Source organism: Ascaphus truei, chromosome 5, assembly GCF_040206685.1.
Source record: "Ascaphus truei isolate aAscTru1 chromosome 5, aAscTru1.hap1, whole genome shotgun sequence".
Classification (NCBI taxonomy): Eukaryota; Metazoa; Chordata; class Amphibia; order Anura; family Ascaphidae; genus Ascaphus; species Ascaphus truei.
Window position 1 is genome coordinate 131,705,727 of NC_134487.1, and position 20,917 is coordinate 131,726,643.

The following is a 20,917-nucleotide window of genomic DNA, read 5'->3' on the forward strand; positions in this document are numbered from 1 at the left end:
GAAACAACCGAGATGCAATAGAAGTGCAGACTTTCAGCTTTAATTCAAGGGGTTGATCAAAAATATCGTATGAAATGTTTAGGAATTGCAACCATTTTCATACACCGTCCCCTTATTTCAGGGGCTCAAATGTAATTGGACAAAGTAACACAATCATAAATAAAATGTTCATTTTTAATACTTTGTCGAGACTCCTTTGCAGGCAATGACTGCTTGAAGTCTGGAACGCATGGACATCACCAAACGCTGGGTTTCCTCCTTTGTGATGCTTTGCCAGGCCTTTACTGCAGCTGTCTTCAGTTGTTGTTTGTTCGTGGGTCTTTCTGCCTTAAGTTTTGTCTTCAGCAAGTGAAATGCTTGCAAGATCGGGTTGAGATCAGGTGATTGACTCGGCCATTGCAGAATATTCCACTTCTTTGCCTTAAAAATCTCCTGTGTTGCTTTCGCAGTATATTTTGGGTCATTGTCCATCTGTAAAATAAAGCGCAGTCCAATCAACTTCGCTGAATTTGGCTGAATTTGAGCAGACAACATATCCCTATACACTTCAGAATTCATTCGGCTGCTTCTGTCTACTGTCACATCATCAATAAACACTAGCGACCCAGTGCCATTGTAAGCCATGCATGCCCATGCCATTACACTGCCTCCACCGTGTTTTACAGATGATGTGTTATGCTTCGGATCATGAGCTGTTCCAAGCCTTCTCCATACTTTTTTCATCCCATCATTCTGGTACAGGTTGATCTTAGTTTCATCTGTCCAAAAAATGCTGTTCCAGAACTGGGCTGGCTTTTTTAGATATTGCTTGGCAAAGTCTAATCTGGCCTTTCTATTCTTGAGGCTTATGAATGGTTTGCACCTTGTGGTGAACCCTCTGTATGTGCTCTCGTGACGTCTTCTCTTTATGGTAGACTTGGCTAATGATATGCCTACCTCCTGGAGAGTGTTCTTCACTTGGCTGGATGTTGTGAAGGGGTTTTTCTTTACCATGGAAAGGATCCTACGATCATCCACCACTGTTGTCTTCCGTGGACGTCCAGGCCTTTTTGTGTTGCAGAGCTCACCAGTGCGTTTTTTTCTCAGAATGTACCAAACTGTTGATTTGGCCACTCCTAATGTTCCTGCTATCTATCTGATGGATTTTCTTTTTTTTTGCAGCCTAATGATGCCCTGTTTCATTTGCGTTGAGAGCTCCTTTGACCGCATGTTGTGGATTCACAGCAACAGCTTCCAAATGCGAATGCCACACCTGGAATCAACTCCAGACCTTTTACCTGCTTAATTGATGGTGAAATAACGAAGGAATAGCCCACACCTGTCCATGAGACAGCTTTTGAGTCAATTGTCCAATTACTTTTGGTCCCTTGAAAAAGAGGGGGCTACATATTAAAGAGATGTAATTCCTAAACCCTTCCTCCAATTTGGATGTGAATACCCTCAAATTAAAGCTGATAGACTGCACTTTAAGCCCATATTAATTATTTAACTGTAACTTGAATTTATTTTGGTACACAGCCGAAATAACAAAACTTGTATCAGTGTCCAATTATTTCCGGACCTAACTGTATGTCCATCGAGTTTAACCTATGCTAAGTTTAGATGACAGATACTTACTCTATATTTATATTTACAGTATATTGATCCAGAGGAAGGCAAGCAAAAAAAACAGTGAAACATCATCCAATGATGTCTCAAAAGGGGTCAAATAAATTCCTTCCTGACATCAATAATGGCAATAAGATTACTCCCTGGATCAACATCCTTCCCATGTTATTTGGTATATCCCTGTATACCTTTCATTTCTAAAAAGATATATAAGCTCTTCTTAAATATATTTATTGTATTTGCCACCACAGTCTCCATGGGTAATGAATTCCACATTGTAACTGCCCTTACTGTAAAGAACCCTTTCTTTTGTTGCTGATAGTTTTTTTTGTAAGTTCCTTGTCTTTACCCTGAATATTTTTGTATACTGTTATCTTATCCGCCCTTTTCTAATGTAAACAAATCTCATTTAGTTAGTCCCTCCTCATAAATCAGATTTCCCATCCCTTTTATTAATGTGGTGGCTCTTCCCTGGCATTAGCAGCAGAAAGAGAGGGGTGGTGATGCTACTTTGTAAATCGTTGGCAAGACCTCACCTAGAGTACGGTGTTCAGTTTTGGAGACCATATCTCCAGTAGGACATAAATACATTGGAGATGGTACAAAAAAGGGCTACCACGATGGTGCATGATCTACAGCATAAAATATATCAGAAAATACTAAATGGCCTTAATAATTGGATATGATAGATACTTTCAAATACTTAAACGGTTTCAACAAAAGAAAGGAGGGAAGCATAAGTCAGAGAAAGAGAAGTGCTAGAACAAGAGGTCGTTGTGAGGATCGGCGTTAGGTCCCGCCCCCACGACAGGTCCCGTGATGACACGGGTGACGCACCGCAGACCAGGGAAGCTACCCACAGGCGCCGCGCCATCAGACAGGGGGATACCTCCAGGTTCGGGCTTAGGCCCGGGCCCCTCATCACGTCTCATGATGACACGGGTGACGTATCACACCCGCAGGAAACCACACACCGGCGCTGCGTCACGAAGAGCACGGGAGGGGTTAATCCTTAACTCCACACTAACCCAGGATCACCTGCACCTGCGGCTCACTCCGCCTCCGTTCTACCATTGGGTGCTTGCTACCGAGTGGGCGGTTCAAAGTGTAGCAGCTGCTTGCTGGCTGCTCATAGGTCACCTGCCCTTTATATGCTCAGCCAGCCCTCTGGCAAATTGGCTGAGCATAATTCTTCGTTCCTGAACGTAGTGCTTACCTCAAGCTTCTACTGCCGTGTTCTGTTGCCTTGTGCATTTTTTATCCTGTCTTGTTTCTCAGGGTTTTGACCTCTGCTTGTACCTGGACCCCCGACTTCTCTCTACCTCAACCTCGGCTTGCTTCTGGACCTCTACCTTCTCCGCACCTGGACCCCGGCTATCCTCTACGACCATCCGACTTCTCCAAGTGCTCTGAAGCTGGAGGGCTGAGGGGTATTGTGAGAAAGTATTGGCTAACACAGAAAGGGAGTACAAACATGTTTGGGATAGACATATGGCTGATCTAAATACTATAGAACGCGAAGGATCTAATGGGGTATGAGGTTTTACAGCAGATGGGGAAATAGGCAGACTAGGTGGGCCAAGTGGTTCCTATCTGCTGTCAAATCAGTGTTTCAATATGGTCTAGACCAGGGATGCACAAACCTTTCCCCCTGGACCTCCCTGCCGGCTCTCCCCCCTCCTTAACTTGTATCCGGCGTTCTGATGTCACGTTACAATGGCAACGTGACGTCACATGACCCGCTTTGCCAGAAGCCGCCGGAGACCAGGTAAGGGAAGTTACAGAGACCTCGCGTGTGCTCCCCAGCATTTAATTTAAATGCCTTCAGGAAGAGCACGGGACCTCTGTAACCGCCGCTTCCCCCTCCCCACAGGTTTGTGCACCCCTAGTCTAGACCCCCGTAGTGGTGGAGAACTCCTGCTTAACATGTGATTTGTTAGTCTCCATTTGTGGATTTAGAGCAGCAAAACATGTAGCACTGTGTGATTTTTTAATTCAGATATGAAGCAAGAGATCTCTAGAGCTGAACTGTGTGAATTTCAGCTCCGGGGACCCACTGCTTCCAGAGATACTTACCTCTGTAAGGGGTGCCGGTATCTCTGTGGGATGACGTCACGGCTTCCTATTGGCCCGAGTGACAGGACAGTTCAACGCCGCCATTTCGTTAGGCACACAAGTTCCCTGGCTGCAGATAACAGCACCCCCTACGGAGGTATCTCAGGAAGCAGGGGTTCCCCGAAGCTGAAATTAACATAGTTCAGCTCCGGAGTCCCCAGCTTCAAACCTGTAAAAAATCAAATGGTGCAGTTTTACATGTTTTGCTGCTTTAACTGCCATAAGCTAAGGTCTGTGGAGCCATGATGAAATCCAGAACATACTAAATTAAAGAAAAACAAATGAGTTTATGTAGCAAGGTGTCATAATAATGTCTTGAGATATTATTTATTTTAATCCATCTGGTGCTTCAGGTGTGGGGGGTGCTGTCATGGATAGCCCACTAAAAGTGACACGTGGGGTATAGGGGGTTTGTGGGCATTGAGCAGATGCTGGTTTAGTGGCTTCAAAAAAAGCTAAATGTCTGTGAAAGGTGACCCACCGGTTATGCCCTCATTGAAGGACTTTATTAAAAAGGAGAATATCATGTGATGTCATCTCCTCTACATAATAAGAGTTACAAATCTGTAATCATGTCACTGAGGGGCATGTTCTGACATTAAACACTGTATGTTTGAGATAATAAGGGAAAGATATTAATTTGTCGCTTAAATGTAGGATGTAAGATGTTCAGTCTCTTTGCGTTCGTCATGAATGCCTGAATCTATTGATGTGACTCACGTGTATGTAAGAATAACTTAAGGAATGTTAGTAATACATTTAGATATTGAAAGGTTTAGTTAAACATCATTTTGTAGGTTTCTACTATGTTGTAAAACTGTCAATCTCACACCTGATTTATGACATGGGCTGGGTTTATGTTGTTCCAATGGGAAAAAATACTACATAAGATTCTGAAAAATCAGTTTTCAACATAGGTGCGTTTGGACAAAACGTGTTGATTTCATCTCCTACACCAGTGATCTCTCTGGGGGAAAACATATGACATATGGTGATGTTCATTTATGTTATAACCTTTTTATTTTGAGAAACTGTTCTGAATTTATTTGTAACTGTATGTTCTTGTAATACTTTTTTCTGTAATCTAAGCGCTGTATTTTTATATATCGGTATATAATAAAACATTTAATAAGTAATGCGTTGGGCTCTGAATGAACTGTTGCACGCTCTGGAGAGTATTTATGTTTTCTGACACATTTTGCTACAACGGATTTTTTTGTGTTAAAGTGCATAGTTTTTTCTATAATCAACAGGGACCTGGGACCCTCGCAATTATTAATATTACATCTTCGATATGTATTTCCCGTGTGGTGGCAGTGTATAGATATTGTGCAAAGGAAGAAAGGGTGTACTAATAAAATATATAGTTATAATTCTGTGACAGTTGGTCAAATGGCCACACAATTTCATTTTGCTGTATGGACAGGACCTGCTATGGTTGTTCCCCTCATACAGAGGTAAAAGGGAAGGTTCACAGTGTAGTGTTAGGACCTGCAAATCTGGTTATACCTTGACGTTGGTATGCAGGCTTATGACACTTTGGCCAAAGGGTTTAACTAAATAACCAGGAAAATATTATTCTTGAAGTATTTAACTTTATACTTATTATATGACCATATATGTTTTGTCAATTGTATGTAGCATTGGGCTCCCCTGTCTTTTGTTGTACTCAAGGGATAGTGGAAAGAGAAACTCTGGCGCATAGAGTACTGTATCATTGTCAAATTCTAATGAAAATAGTCATGGTAGGACTATAGTAATATAGAGGACAGCAGATAGATGAATGTTTTAATAAATTGAGTACATTTCATTCATCTATCTGCTGTCCTCTATATCCTCTAGTCCTACTATTACTATTTTCATTAGAATTTGACATTGATACTCTCCATGCGCCAGTTTCTCTTTCCAGTGTATAGATATGATTGCAATTGAGTAAGGGGTTAATATTAACTATTTGGAGGCACCTTGCGCAGGCGAAAGGTTAGTTGGCTAGAGTATCCAAAGGAAAAAGCACTCCAACGCAAAGCCAAAATGGAGTGGGTCCCAAACAAAAATAGTAAAAATAAATCTTTATTGGTCCATATTAAAAAACGGAGGTAAGTACTTACCTCCATTTTTTAATATGGACCAATAAAGATTTATTTTTACTATTTTTGTTTGGGACCCACTCTATTTTGGCTGTGCGTTGGAGTGCTTTTTCCTTTGGATTTCTACTATTTCTCCTGGTTGCACGCCTACAAGATACACTGGACTGGGGCAACAATATGTGAGTACATTATTACAATCTATGTGAGTCTAGGACTCTCCCAATGAGGTTTTCGGTCTGAGTTTACCATTCTCAGCCTTAAGCCTTCAGGGACAGAGACATCCTGTTATTGACTTTATTGATATCAAAAGTGCTATTGTTATTGTATATATACATCACTAGCCCCAGCAGCTTATCCTTTGTGTCTAGGACATATATTATTGAATTGTCTTAAGAAGACTGGAATCAAATGTTGGAGCGCATATCACTAACTTGCTCTAGTTGGCTAGTGTATTAACACTGATTGCTTATCTAAGGCTGCGTCCAGGGTCAGCGCCCGTGCTGACGCTTCTCAGTGAGCCCCTGCAGCCGCAATGAGAGCGGCTTTAGCAGGGGCTCGCGCAAGCGTGCGGACGCGTGTCTTATTACATTTTTAGATTTGGCGCTCACGGGAGCGCAGGGCCGGTCACGTGAGCGGTTCGCCCAATGAGGGCGAACCAGCTCCGTGACGTCACAGCCCCCCCCCCCCCCCCCCGACATGCCCCCGGGCGGCACGCGGACCAAGGCCAGGGAAAGCACCCGCTTTCCCTCAGCCTCCGCGCGCCTCCACACTGCTGCAGTCCTATGGACGCAGCCTAAGTCACATGCTCACTTGTGTGCTGTTCATGGCGGTGGTATATTGAGACGGATTCAGGGGAGATGTTAACTCATTGCGGGACCTCTGCGAATGTGAAGAGAGGTGCAGCTTGCGAGTTGTGTATTAACCCTCGTCCTGTAGAGTAGATATTGTCCATTTGAGGAACCTCTGTGGAAGTGGAAAGTGGGAGCGTTTGCGAGTGGGAGTATTAACCCATGTCCCATATGCTGGTGACGTGCTCACCGAGGTACTTCCTTTTTTTTGCTCCTGAATGGCACCACTTTTGCCAAAGTATATTGCACTTGCATTTCCAAGAACAATGTTTCTACCCACAGAGATTTATAAATCCAACTTTATAGCCAATATTAAAATTATGTTTAAGAATTGATCGACAAAGAAACAAAGTGCAATCATTTTTTTATAGAATGGAACATGCCAATTTCACACGTTTTCAATATAAGGAGGAGGGGGGGGGGGAGGAGGAGTTGGTTGTCCATTTTGTTCTCCAGCCCCTTCCCTCTCTCCAGTCGAAGGTCATACCACCCCAGTGTCTGTCCTCTCTGCATACCAAGCAACTCTACCTACTTAGCAGGTACACTACATGATATTGGGTTCTGAAAGACCAGCTGTGCCTATTAAACGTGTGTGTGTGTGTGTGGTAAGCTGAATAGATTGGGAGGCTGCCATAGGAATAGCTTGTAAATGCCTCCATCCAGCACGAGTACAAGAGCTACAGTGGTACCTATTTGTTTGTGTAAAATGTTGGCGGGTCTGAATCCGTAGTGTGCTGTGCGCCGTGCAGAGCTGTGTGCCGTGCAGTGTGATGTGTGCCAATTGCACCGACCTCTGTCCCTCTGCTCTGACACTTACTGCTCACAATGTCTTCCACTCTTCCCTCCCACCTAATATCTGCCCCATTATCATCCCATTTGTAAATAACGATCGGGAGCCCGGTGCTGAGCAGCCCGGGGTGACACTGTACTGTAACCCTTTACTACCTCACTGGGATCATCCACTTCAACATCTAAACCACAGGCATTTCTTTCTTTGCGCGTGTTTTTCAGACTGTCCCTTTGAGGCCACCATCCAACGCCCGGAGGAAACGTCATTATTTACTGATACTGGCTTCTTCGTTCTGCCTTTCCTGATTGGCTGGCCGGGAAGGGGTGTGACGTCAGGTCACCGCGCCAACACAACCCAAGTGCGTATTAGTATTTGGGAACACCGGAGTGAGAAGCGCTGTTACTATGGAGACCGGAGGCGATCGGAAGGTGAGCAGAATACATCCGATGTGTCCCCGCCACGCGACCCGGGCAGTGGGATTGCGCTGGAAGTGACTGATTTTATGGCTTGTTCTTATATATTAAACCTATCGCTGCCAGATGGGCCTGCAAGGCATTGCAGCGCAATGTAAACACGCAGCGCAATGCTTTGCAGGACTCTAGCGCAGTAAAGGGGTTGGCACGCTCAGGGAGACTCATAGCACCAGCACATCCAGGCGCCAGAACTTTATATTTTGGCGACAAGGAGCCCAGGATGTATGCTTCCTGCGTGTACACGTATGCTTCCTGCGTGTACGTATGCTTCCTGCGTGTACACGTATGCTTCCTGCGTGTACACGTATGCTTCCTGCGTGTACACGTATGCTTCCTGCGTGTACACGTATGCTTCCTGCGTGTACACGTATGCTTCCTTGTAAACGTATGTTTCCTGCGTGTACACGTATGCTTCCTGCGTGAATGTATGTTTCCTAGGTGAACGTCTGCTTCCTTGTACATGTATGTTTCCTGCGTGTACACGTATGTTTCCTGCACGCTCCTCAGCTGAGTGTGTTTGGGGGAAGCATAATGTTGGAAAAATTATATAGCTATATGAATTCAACAGCAGATTAAGAGGCTTAACAAAAAAACTGGTTCTGAGCCTTGCTACAAAATAATTTATCTTGTAACCCTTTTATGGTTAGATGCCCAGTGCTTTGCTTGCCCTTCTGGCAGCAAAAGGGTTAGGATTTCCTCTGAAGTACTCTCCATATTTCATTCATGAACCATTGGGGTTCTTATGTAAGCCCATGTCAATGATCACTCATGCAGTTGTTTTTTGTTTAGTGGCTGGGTGTTATTTAGCTGCGGTCTGTAAGCATGGAGGGTGGCTTGGTGACCAGAGACGCATACTTTACTTTTATACACTTTAGCTCTTCGTAGGATTGCAGCTTTATGATGATCACAGCTAAAAAATATCCTGTTTTTACTAGTCATTGTGCAATTTTCATATGGCAATAACCAGGTGTATAATACTGTACAGTAGATATCTGCTGCACACCATAAAGACTTTGTTATAGTCACTGGTGATCCTGGTTCAGGGAATCCCTGTCTACACTCCAGAATCAGCAAACCAAATTGGAGGCAGGGCACTACGGGTTTCTGCAAAAAAGATTATTTATTCAGGAATATTGGCTGAATAAATAATATTTTTTGCAGAAATCCGTAGTGCCCTGCTTCCCATTTGGTTTAATAACCAGGTGTATACACAAACAGAGATATCTGTGGCACTCAAAACATTATGTAAATATAAGGCTTCAAAAAATATTTGGCTTCCAATAGGGTGCACTCTGATGTGCTCGGATCACCATCCAGCTCCAGGAAACACAGAGCAACAAAAAGAAGTCTGCAGCACTTGCTCAGTAACAGTAAAATATAACCATTTATTCCATCAGTCTTGCAAAAATGATAGATGAGGTAGCAGAGCACTCAAATGCCAGGTTAAATGATGATATAGTGCCAGAACCAACATCAAAGGAAATTCATAATCACAAATGTAAAGTAGTGGTAATGCAGCTAACAATATGGGAACAGTCCTCCTGAAGACAGGTAGTGGATAGTGCAAGATCACCCACGATCAATCTCATTGGTAGGTAACCCTGTAGCAATAATTACTCACGTTCCTTGGTGTGGCTGGCTGGCTGGCTGGCTGGCTGGCTGGCTGTGCAACTTCCAATGCTTGAATGCAGAAGTAGAATATGAAGAGGAGCGCACGAACTGGAGGGAGCAGGAAAGGACCCAAAATCAAAAACACATTAAAAAGGTACTTTATTGTGTCATGAGACCCATCTAACGCGTTTCGAACGTCACCACGTTCTTTATCAAGGATCTGATTTATCCTTGATAAAGAACGCAGTGCCTTTCGAAACGCGTTGGATCATGACACAATAAAGTACCCTTTTTAATATGTTTTTGATTTTGGGCCCTTTCCTGCTCCCTCCGGTTCGTGCGCTCCTCTTCATATTCTACTTTTGCAAAAATGATAAAAATAGGTGACATTTTTGACAATCCAAGTTTTAAGTTCCTCTAACAGGTGTATACAGATTTAACTCTGCTGACAAGATTCCCCTCTAGAAGGGTTAAACGTACTGTATAAGTATCCAGACTGAAATACTGGGAAGAGAGCAGCAGTTGTGAGCTGCCTTGATTTGATTTTTATTTAGTTCTTTCTTTGAACTATACATCTCTTGTGCTCTGTGTATTTCATAGATAATATTTGTACCTGCTGTCATGCAAGACATAATCAGCACTAGATCTAAAAATATGTTTTAATATATTGATAAATGAGAGCATTGCATATAAAAAGTGAATGGATTTTCTTACCTCAAGATGTAAGTGCTGTGTATTTAGCCATATTTTAAGAACATATATTGAGATTGATTCCCAATTGTGTAATGTTCTTCCTTCCATAGAGGATGCATGAAGAGGAAAAGGATTCTGAACCATCAGACGATGATGATTATGTCCCCTATGTGCCTGTTAAGCAGAGGAAGCAGCAGATGGTACCCAGCATATCCTTACACTGTCTGATTTGTATGGGAGCTGTGTTAGTGAATGAAGACTTGTGTTCTATAGATAGGACATGTGGGACACGTGTTCTTTCTTCGGCTTCATCTTAGACCTTTTGTATTTAAGGGTAATATAACTGTTCCTGGATTTCTTTTGTATATGGGTACATTTCATTTACTTTAAAAGTGCATTTTATCCCTCAGAAATAACCTCTTGATGTAACAATGTGTCCACTTTTGTTCCTTTCAAATTTCTCACTTGCAGACCATTTAAAGTGTTTGTGATTTTATTGCTTGTAGTCAGGCAAACTTCTGCTGGTGAGGTCTTGTCTGTTTATTTGCAAGAGAGACTATATTTCTGTTTTGTCCTGTATGTCATTGACATGTGAGTTTTTCTGTGACTTCTTGCCAGTAGGGCTTCCTTGTGCCCTCACTTTTTTTCTTCTGGGAATGTGTGTCCTTTCTGAACTGTTTACATGTGTCTTATATGTCTTCCTATCTGCAATGAGGTTTAATGGTTCTCAATATTCTCTTCTGTATCTGTTCAGCTGCAGAAGCTGATGCAGATCCGCCGGAAGGGAGTGACCGAAGATGAGCAGAAGGACAGTGGCAGTGATCAGCGAGGGGATGAAGATGATGCTCCTTTGGGACCCCGGTCAAATGTCAGTCTCTTGGACCAGCACCAGCACCTCAAAGAGAAGGCTGAAGGTGTGCAGGAGGGAGCCTTTCCTGTCTCTTAATGACTAGTAGCTGTGTCTTTGCACTTTGTGCATTGGTGTTGAATGCTGTGATATTGTAGAATTGTATGGTTTGCTATTAGCTGCTTTGCTGCCTGGCAAAGCTGCAAAGATTTGGCAAGCAACTAGCTGCAGGCCTGGCCCTACAATGAAGTGCTTTCAAACATGGCAGGTTCTTTCTCCCGCAAACTCCTTTGACTTCCTCTCTGCTCCCATCTAGCCCGGAAGGAGTCTGCCAAGGAGAAGCAGCTGAAGGAGGAAGAGAAGATATTGGAGAGCGTGACTGAGGGAAGAGGTGAGCACAATTTGTATCCTCACAGTGTTAAACCCCCCTTACTCCATCAGATAAACTACCTGGAAATGTTGAATCGCAGTAATGAAACAAAAATCGCTCCTGTGTCTCTCTCTTCTTTTTTTTTTTTTTTTTAAATCAATCCTAGTGCAACATGGACATTAACTCCCCTTTCAGATACTTTTTTTGTTTTTTTTACACACACTTATTACTGGCTAAATCGATCCCAAGAAGGGGATCAAAAAGGTCCCTAATTTACTGCACTCATTGAAAATGAAGATCATAGACTAGTGTCAGTCTAGGAATACAAATATTCCCTTAATTGGTCTTCAGAGGAAAATCTGTTGGTAGGGAAACCCTTAATCATAACTCTCTAAAACAGTAAAGTAAAAAATATTTATTTGCATCAAAAAATAAATGTACAGGAACTGAATATTATATACAGCGAAACTGATAATCACAAAAAAAAGACTAACATCTCTGGCAGGGAGGTAGCTATCTGGCTAGTAAAAGGACAGTGGATCATATACTATGAGCTAAAGTGGATTAAGTACAGAGATAGGTGCACGATGTCACGGGTGCGTACCGCAGTATATATGTCATGCAGTGGTGATAAGTGGTAATATCCACATTGGAATCTTGTCCGGTAGTATAATACCAACTATTGCAGTGTGTGTGTGTGTGTGTGTGTGTGTGTGTGTGTGTGTGTGTATTTATGTATGTGCGCAGATGTATATAAATCTGTACTGACGTAAATATGTCCCTAAACATCTAGTTTCATATCATGAGAACCCCCTATACAAGGCTCAGTGTCTTCATATGAGTCGTCTCTTTTCTGTTGGTTATTAGTAAATGTAAATTGCTATTCACCGCGCACAGAGCTGTAGCCGTGTCCCAGATTTTAACTTTCTTCGAATATATCACAAACCTGTATTTTTGGTATCTCTAAAGCCAAGAGAGGGCCACCAAAATATGGCTCCTATCTTCGTGTCTCCACATATAAGGAGTAGCTTTAGATGTATGGGCCACTAGTATCATGAATAGGGATCACCAGGCAGCTGTACACTGAGTTAGATTTGTGACATTGTAGTGTCGGTTAAAGCGGCGTTGGTGCAGAAACAAATGCACTGTTATACCTACGGAACGCATGTATATCAGCCGCACAGCTATATCATGATTACAGTGGATGTATCTGCAGTAGTATGTTTTTTCCTTAGATGCAATGCCAGTTTGAGTGCATATAGATAAATACAGCTCTATACCAATGTAAATACGCCCAAAACGCCTGGTTTCATATCCCACAATCCCCCCTATATACGGTGGTCAGTGTCTAAATAGGCTCCCCTCTGTTAGGTGTTGGTGCATATATATTGCATGTTGTATCAAGTATAATTGTTTTATTATTTTAAACCACGGTGATCAACATTTTGTATGTTACCCGGAAACTTCATGTACTTTTGTTCTAGTCCAAGTCTTGGGGAGTGCAAATATATAAAAAAAATAGAAAGCACGAAAATAGTGCAATATCTGTCAAATGTACAAATCAAGTTCTGAATATCCTATAGAGTGTGTACTCACATCCGCATTACTCTTTTAGGCATCTCCAATACAGTGGCAATGAGGTGTCTCTAGGCGTCTTGGTGTGTGGAAACATTCATAGGAGAATTAAAACCACATAACGTACACTGATAAAACTATTTTATCTATAGATGGGTAAAAGTAATGCACTCATATGATGCTAGTAAACAACAGGCATAATATAGATTTTGGAAACAGTCTGGCTTCGGCTGGGACGTTTGAAGTGCATCCTCCTATCTCCTGTCTCCCCTCTGGCTGGCTCCTGCACTTCCTGGTTTGGAGTACCCGGATGATGGTAAATTCACCGGTTTAGCAGAGAACTCGGCAGAACCGCAGTCGGCGTCGTGCACTGTGGCAGTAATGGGCACTCAACGCGTTTCACCGGATCCCCCGGTTTCATCATGGAATGACTCCTGAGGAAGCCGGGGCCCAGTGCAGTCTAAGTTACCATGGTAACCTCCGAAGTTCACGCAAAGAGCAGGACTTGCTCAAGGGACAAGATACTGAGTTAAACTCGTACAGGCTTCTGGAGGGGATTGCTGCATTAAACCTGTCACTCAATGGTTCACTTTTACCCTAAAAGTCTGGAACAAGAAGACCGTGAGAGTTCCTGAATAAATATCCCAGAGATTGTCAATTGTTGGGTTGCTATGAAGAACCATACTAACGCCCGTTAAAGTGCTCACTCGTGGGGGCGTGTCGATGACGTCGACCGAGACGGAAGGGTAAGAGGAGAGCTCCTGAGACCCTAATGCTGCAAACCAATTAAATATAGATTTACCCCGAATTTCCCGACCGCAAAACATATGAAGCAAACCCCAAACCACTAAGGCATGTCCCACAAGTCGAAAACCCAGCCCGGGCAGGGGGTAACAAAGTATTTTCCACCGGCGAAACAAAGCTCTGACTCGAGCTCGAAAAAACAAGATGGCGCCTCCCCGCCCGGCGCTCGTGGAGCAAAGTCTCCGGCAACGGAGCGAGACCAGCTGCAGGAAACGCCGCCAACGGAGGAAGGGATAACAAAGGCCTTCTTAGAGGAATTACATAATAAACTCTACCGATCCCTGCAGTCTAACCTACGCGAGGCGGTGGACGAGCTAAAACAGGACATTCAAGGCCTAACGAAAAGAACCGTGACATTGGAAGCTAAGTTGGAGGAGGCCCTCAAACATCAAGAGGCAGCGGACATAGAAATCAACCGGCTGGGAGCGGAGGTACGCGCTCTACAGGATGACATCGAGGATCAAGAGAACCGCGACCGCCGCCAAAACCTCAGAATACGGGGGGTGCCGGAAGCGGTTCTCCCAGGCCACCTCAGAGAATACCTCAGAGACTTCTTCACCTCTGTCTGCGAGGACCTTGAGGAAAGAGACCTCGAAATCGACAGGGCCCACCGCGCGCTGGGCCCGCGATCGGACGACCCCAACCGGAGAAGAGACGTGGTCATCCGAATGCATAGATACTCGGCGAAAGAAAAAATAATAAATGCCTGCCGGGAGAAGGACTCGGTCAGATTCAGGGAAGAACCTATACAAGTCTACAGTGACCTGTCAAAGAAAACGATCGACCGTCGCAAAGAGTTGAGGCCATTGACCCTGCTATTAAGAGAAAACGGAATAAAGTATAAGTGGGGGTTCCCCTTCAGACTGATTATACCCCATAAAGGGAAGTACCTGATTATCCGCTACCCGGAAGACATACCTCAGATGGCGCGAGCACTGGGACTGACCCCCCCTACAACCTGGCCCACGGAAGAACGCGGCCTTCGGAGGCAGGAGACTGAAGATCCCCCGATGAGAGCCTCTGAACGCCTGGCGGAGCAAAGACAAGCAAAGCCAAGATAACTTACCCGAAACGCAGAATCCCAGCTGTCCCGGAACAACCAGCAGACAGTAGCAGCCCGTCACGGTAGGACTCCACCCGCGACAGGAACAAAGACCTTCCCAGTCCTTCGTCAACTCCCCCCAAAGGAAGAACCTCTAAAAATACTTACCCAGACCGGCTCCGGGAGATTATGCAAGCGGGACAAGGGAGACAACGACTGACTGCATCACCGGAGCAAGAGTGGAGTCTCGCGAGACTACACCATTCCCCCGTGACAAGGCTTAGATTCTGCTTTCCTCCGGCAACGCGGAGGCGGAGATCACCCGCTGGACGGAGCGACCCCCTGATCGGGATGGTGACACTCGGACTGGGTCTACTCAAAGTTTCAGGGGTGAATTGAGGCTGTTGCCTCTCCCCCGAGTTTTGCCCAACCCCCCCCTGGCCTCCGGTGAAAGGCCAGCTCCAGAAGGGTCTGTAGAATAGAGTCTATAATATGTTTAGATAGGCTACGAGTGCTGTGAGTTAACATAGTTACAAGTTAGTAGTTATATTTTAATAGTTATTTAAAATGAGGTTGTAAAAAAGGGAAAAGGTTTGTGATTTACACCCCCCCCCCCTGCCGGGCGGCCACTTACCCAGACACCATGCCCCCTCCCTCACTCCAGACCTCCCCTTCCCTAGACCCCCCATCTTACCTACCCCCTCTCCCCCTTCTTCCCGCCTCCCTCCCATCCTCTCCCTCCCCCCCCCAGCTTTCCCTTCCCCCGTACCATTCTCTCCCTCCCCCACCCACTGACACTCTCAACGGGCACATCAAGACAGGGGTAAGCATATTGAGAAACACTGTACCTACTGTCCTGAGCTGCCTGTAGATAAGGCTTGAGAAATGTGGAATAAATAAGGTTGCTTACTATGTTTAAAACAAATATGTCTAAATGTTCATCCCTAGCCCTTCGTGCCCCCCACCGACACATATATACCCCCCTCCCCCTGTCCCCCCCGCCCCCTCCCCCTCTCCCCCCTATAACCTCCCCCCCCCTTTCCCCTGTGCCCCCCTCCCTCCTTTCCCCTCCACCCCCCCCCTATCTTCTCTCCTTACCCCCCCCTGTACCCCCCCCTTCCTCTATAGCCCTCCCCCCCTCCTATACCCTCCCCTCACCCTCCCCACCCCTGTCCTCCCTCTCCCCCGCGCCCCCGGATACCCCCAATACCAGACCAAGACATCTAAAGGTCTCAAAGTGATGTTACCCCACGGAAAGGGGGAGTGCCCCAGTGTGAGGCAATATATATAAAGAATGTACTAAGTTGTGTAAGTTCATATAAGATAAATGGGCTAGAACGTATATCTTTACCCCTCCCTCCCTCCCTTCCCCTTACTTGTCACCCCCCCCTGTTAACTCCAACGAGTAACCCAAGATATTCAAAGACCGCAAAGAAATTCTGACCAAAGAATACAGACTGCACATTTATATGAGGCGTTGACTAATGAAAAGGCATAAGACTGGACAAACCAGATAAAGCAAAACAAAAAAAAAAAAAAAAAAAAATGCCAAAATGTATAAGTTTTACATTTCCGTAACCCACCTAGCACCTTTAAGCCCGCTTCTCCCCCTCCCCCACGCCTTCCCCCCCCCCGTCCCTCCTCCCCCGTCCCCCCTCTTCCCCTCCTCTCCCCCTTCCACCCCTTACCCCCCACCCCACTTCTACCTTTTCCCCCCCTACCCCTCCCCTTTCCTTCTCCTCCCCCCCACCCCTAGTTATGGCTAACGTATGTCTCAAGACACTCAAAGGTTCCAAAGAAACTCTGATCTCTCACTGTACGTTGCCCACTTTTACAAGGCGGTGATTAATGTAAATATAAAGGTAATTATATATTGCTGTATAATCGGTATGAAACATGGCCACTTCAATGTATAGGAATTACTTATCAGTACCCCTTGTAGCACTTATAAGTTTTCAGCTTTCCCTCCCCCCCCTTACATCCCTCCCTCCCCCTCCCCCCCACATCCCTCCCTCCCCCCTGCCCTCCCCCTCCCCCATCCCCCCCTCCTTCCCCCCACTCCTAGTCAGGGCTATCGTATATCTCAAGACACTCAAAGGTTCCAAAGAAACTCTGATCCTCCACTGAACGTTGCCCACTTTTACAAGACGTTGATTAATGTAATTATAAATGTAATTATATATTGCCGTATAATCTGTATGAAACATGGCCACTTCAATGTATAGGAATTATTTATCAGTACCCCTCGTAGTACTTATAAATTATCTGCTTTCCCTCCCCCCCCCCTTTACATCCTTCCCTCCCCCTCCCCCCTGTCCCCCCCATCCGCCCCACCCCCCGTCCCCCCTCCCCCCCCTCCGCCCCCCCTACCTCCCCTCCCCGCCCCCCCCTCTCGTGATCCCTCCCCCCCTCCCCTTCCCCCCAGACATAGAACTACCCAGGAGTACAACTTACTCCCGCTGAGAATAGACTACGCCCACAAGGGCAAATAATGGGAATAAAAATAACACCCCGCTAATCTAGGATAACTCATACTAAACAGGAAAGAGAACCTAAATATAGGAGGCCTTCCCAAGACCACCAACTTCCCCTCCCCACATACCACCCAAATCTGTCCCGCCCACCCCCTACTCTCTCCCAGCAAATGGAGGCAAGTCTCACCTTCATGACCCCCCTCTCTCCATAGGGGAAAACAAAGGGGAATAGTGGGTAATACACGGATCTATAGGGTCCCTCCCTCGCCCATTCCGGACGGTTACCGACACCGGACCCACCCCCTAAGGGTTCTTTACCCGACAAACCGACTACCCGTTAAGTCGGTTTTGTTCTATTAAGACCAGAACAAGGTCTACTTTCCTCTCTTTCGGTTACCTGCTGAAACTATCCCAGCAGGCCCCCTCCCTCCCCCCCCCTCACACCCTGGTTAACTAAGGCCCACAAAAAACGAGAGTACCTAGCCACTGATCCTTAGGAGAACCTAAAAAGGTGAGATAGACAAGGGAGATAATGGCTAAACAAGGACCAATTAAACTAGTATCTCTTAATGTAAAGGGATTACAGAATAATAGAAAAAGAAGGCTAGCCCTTCAAGAATTAAAAAAGCTCAATGGTGATATTGTCTTTCTCCAGGAGACGCACTTCACTGCGCAGGAGCCGCCTAAAACATTCCAAAACGCGTATCCTATGAGTTACTACTCATCATTTAGTAGTAAAAAAAGAGGAGTAGCCATTTTGATTAGACAAGGCACCCCCTTCAATTTAACAAAAGTCACAACGGACCCAGAGGGTAGATTCGTTGTGGTGTATGGGTCTCTGGCGGGGTCCGCGATCGCCCTGATCAACCTCTATGCCCCTAACGAAAATCAGTCGGATTTCCTTAGAAAAGTACTGGAGGAAACTGACCCGGAATACTCGTCCTCACTGTTAATAGGAGGAGATTTAAATATGGTACTTAACCCGGCAGAGGACAAATCGACCACACTGGGCCGGCCACACCCGCCCCAAGCGATAAGATTGGGGAAAAATTTCAGGGACATTATAAAGGATTTCTCCCTAGTAGATGTTTGGAGAGCACAACACCAGGGACAAAGAGACTATACTTTTTTCTCGGCACCTCACCAGACCTATTCCCGTATTGACTGTTTCCTTGCTACCAAGAATGTTCTAGAGGCAACATCCAACACAGATATAGGTCCAATCACATGGTCGGACCACGCCCCAATTTCTCTATTTCTCACGGCCCCATTTATAAAAACATACACATATAACTGGAAATTAAACAATTCTCTCTTAAACAATAAAGAAACAGAAAGAGAAGTCAAAAGAGCCCTCAAGAATTATTTTAGACTAAACCTAGGCACGGTGGACTCCCCAGCTATCCTGTGGGAAGCCCATAAAGCGGCCATTAGGGGCCAACTTATTTCGATAGCATCATATAAGAAAAAAACCAAAGTAAAACTAATCAAAGAGCTTACGGACAAAATTATACAACTAGAGCAGCAACACAAACTGAACCCGTCCAGGAGAATTTACAAATTATTGACAGCCGCTAGAACCAAATTAAGGGATATTCAATTGGAAAATGTAGAAAAAGCTCTAAAATGGACGGGTCAGAGGTATTACGACAAAGGGAACAAAGCTGATAGACTCCTTGCTAGCAGGTTAAGAGGCATACAAAAAAGATCACAGATTACGGCGATCAAAAATAGGTCTGGTGAGATAATCTATAATGAGAAAAAAATAGCGGAGGAATTTACCAAATTCTACACCAAACTATACAATCTGAGGTCTGACTCCGCTATTCCAAAGTTAACTGCAGAAGCATCAATAATAAATTACCTCGACGATTGTAATCTTCCCTCCCTGACAGAGGAGGAGAATGAAAGGTTAAACGGTAAAATAACAGTGGAAGAATTGTCAGCGGCGGTAAAAGCGTCCAAATCCTCCAAAGCGCCGGGACCTGACGGCTATACAAATCTCTACTATAAGAAATTCCTACCTATACTGACACCTCATCTTCTAAACCTGTTCAATTCCTTCTTGGAAGGGAACCCAATACCAAACTCTATGTCCTCAGCTAATTTGGCAATAATCCATAAGGAAGGGAAAGATCCGACCCAGTGTGGAAGCTATAGGCCCATATCCCTTTTGAATAACGATTTAAAGCTGTACAGTAAGATACTCGCGAATAGACTAAACCCCATATTACCCAGACTCATCCATCCAGACCAGGTTGGGTTTGTCTCAGGGCGACAAGCAGCGGACAACACGCGCAAATTAATAAACATAGTGGACCACGTCCACATGACCAAAACAAGGGCAATGCTACTGAGTCTAGATGCAGAGAAGGCATTCGATAGGATAGACTGGCTATTCCTAGACAAGGCCTTGGAAAAATTTGGTTTCAAAGATAAATTCCTGGAAGGAGTCCGGGCTCTCTACCAGAACCCTTCCGCCGCGGTCAAACTCCCAGGTGGAACAGGCGAGAGATTTCAAATTAAAAATGGCACAAGGCAGGGTTGTCCCCTATCCCCTCTTCTTTTCGCCCTCACGATCGAACCACTTGCAACCAAAATTCGAAACAATATAAATATACAGGGTGTCGAGATTGGGGAAACAAATTTTAAAATATCCCTATTCGCCGACGATATCATTCTGACCCTGACCAGACCCCAAACTTCTCTTCCGAACCTTCAAAGAGAACTATCTGACTTTGGTAAAGTGTCTGGATACAAAATAAACAACGGAAAGTCAGAGGCCTTAAATATCAGCCTACCAGATGTGGAAGTGAAACTACTCAAACTGAATTTCAATTACCGGTGGTGTCCTGCATATATTAAATATCTGGGGGTAAATATATCAAGACACTACAACGCTCTATATCAGGATAACTACCCAGCATTATGGGTAACAATTAAAAAAGATTTGGAACAGTGGCAAGGTTACCAGATATCATGGATAGGGAGAATGGTCTCCGTGAAGATGAATATTCTCCCTAGAATTCTGTACTATTTTCAGACACTCCCGGTCCATGTGCCTGGCACTGATCTAAAGAGCATACAAAACAGAATGTTTAATTTCATTTGGCAGGGCAAAAGACCCAGGGTTGCAAGATCGGTTTTGTTAGCACCAAGAGGAAGGGGGGGTATGGCCGTCCCGGATATACACAAATATTACATAGCAGCACAATTGAAACAAGCTGTCATGTGGAATGCCGACCCAGCCAAACACTGCTGGATCGATATTGAATCTAAATATGCCAGAATGCCTTCTCTGCAGGCCTGCCTATGGAGTTTAGATAAAGGAGATAAGCAGACGCATAACCTAAAACTACAAGCGTCCCAGTTCACATGGGATGTATGGTCAAAAAACAAGACCAGATTCGGGCTGTGCTCTGCCAGCCCACAACTCACGCCCCTATCCAACAACCCAAGGTTCCCACCAGGTTGCGAATCTAAGCTTTACGACCGACTAAAAGAGGGGGGGATCGGGACGATTGCGGACCTCCTGAGATTTAACACGTTCCTGAGTCTTCTAGAAGTCAAAACCAAATAT

The 20,917-nt window shown here is 44.9% G+C and overlaps 1 protein-coding gene and 1 long non-coding RNA gene across 2 annotated transcripts in view; one reads left to right on the top strand and one right to left on the bottom strand.

Annotated features, from left to right (window-relative positions):
* On the bottom strand, nt 1-7,897 carry LOC142495392 (uncharacterized). The gene is made up of 3 exons (XR_012801728.1): nt 7,604-7,897; nt 2,825-3,031; nt 1-471 (listed from the first exon to the last, which is right to left on the bottom strand). It is a non-coding gene; the product is annotated as an uncharacterized LOC142495392 (long non-coding RNA).
* The window catches only part of DDX41 (DEAD-box helicase 41), a 22,414-nt gene continuing 8,587 nt past the window's right edge, over nt 7,091-20,917 (top strand). The window contains exons 1-5 of the mRNA XM_075600842.1: nt 7,091-7,197; nt 7,670-7,876; nt 10,336-10,425; nt 10,980-11,139; nt 11,389-11,463. Coding sequence (XP_075456957.1) covers nt 7,853-7,876; nt 10,336-10,425; nt 10,980-11,139; nt 11,389-11,463 — 349 coding nt within the window. The 5' untranslated portion in view covers nt 7,091-7,197; nt 7,670-7,852. The remainder of the gene's footprint in view (nt 7,198-7,669; nt 7,877-10,335; nt 10,426-10,979; nt 11,140-11,388; nt 11,464-20,917) is intronic.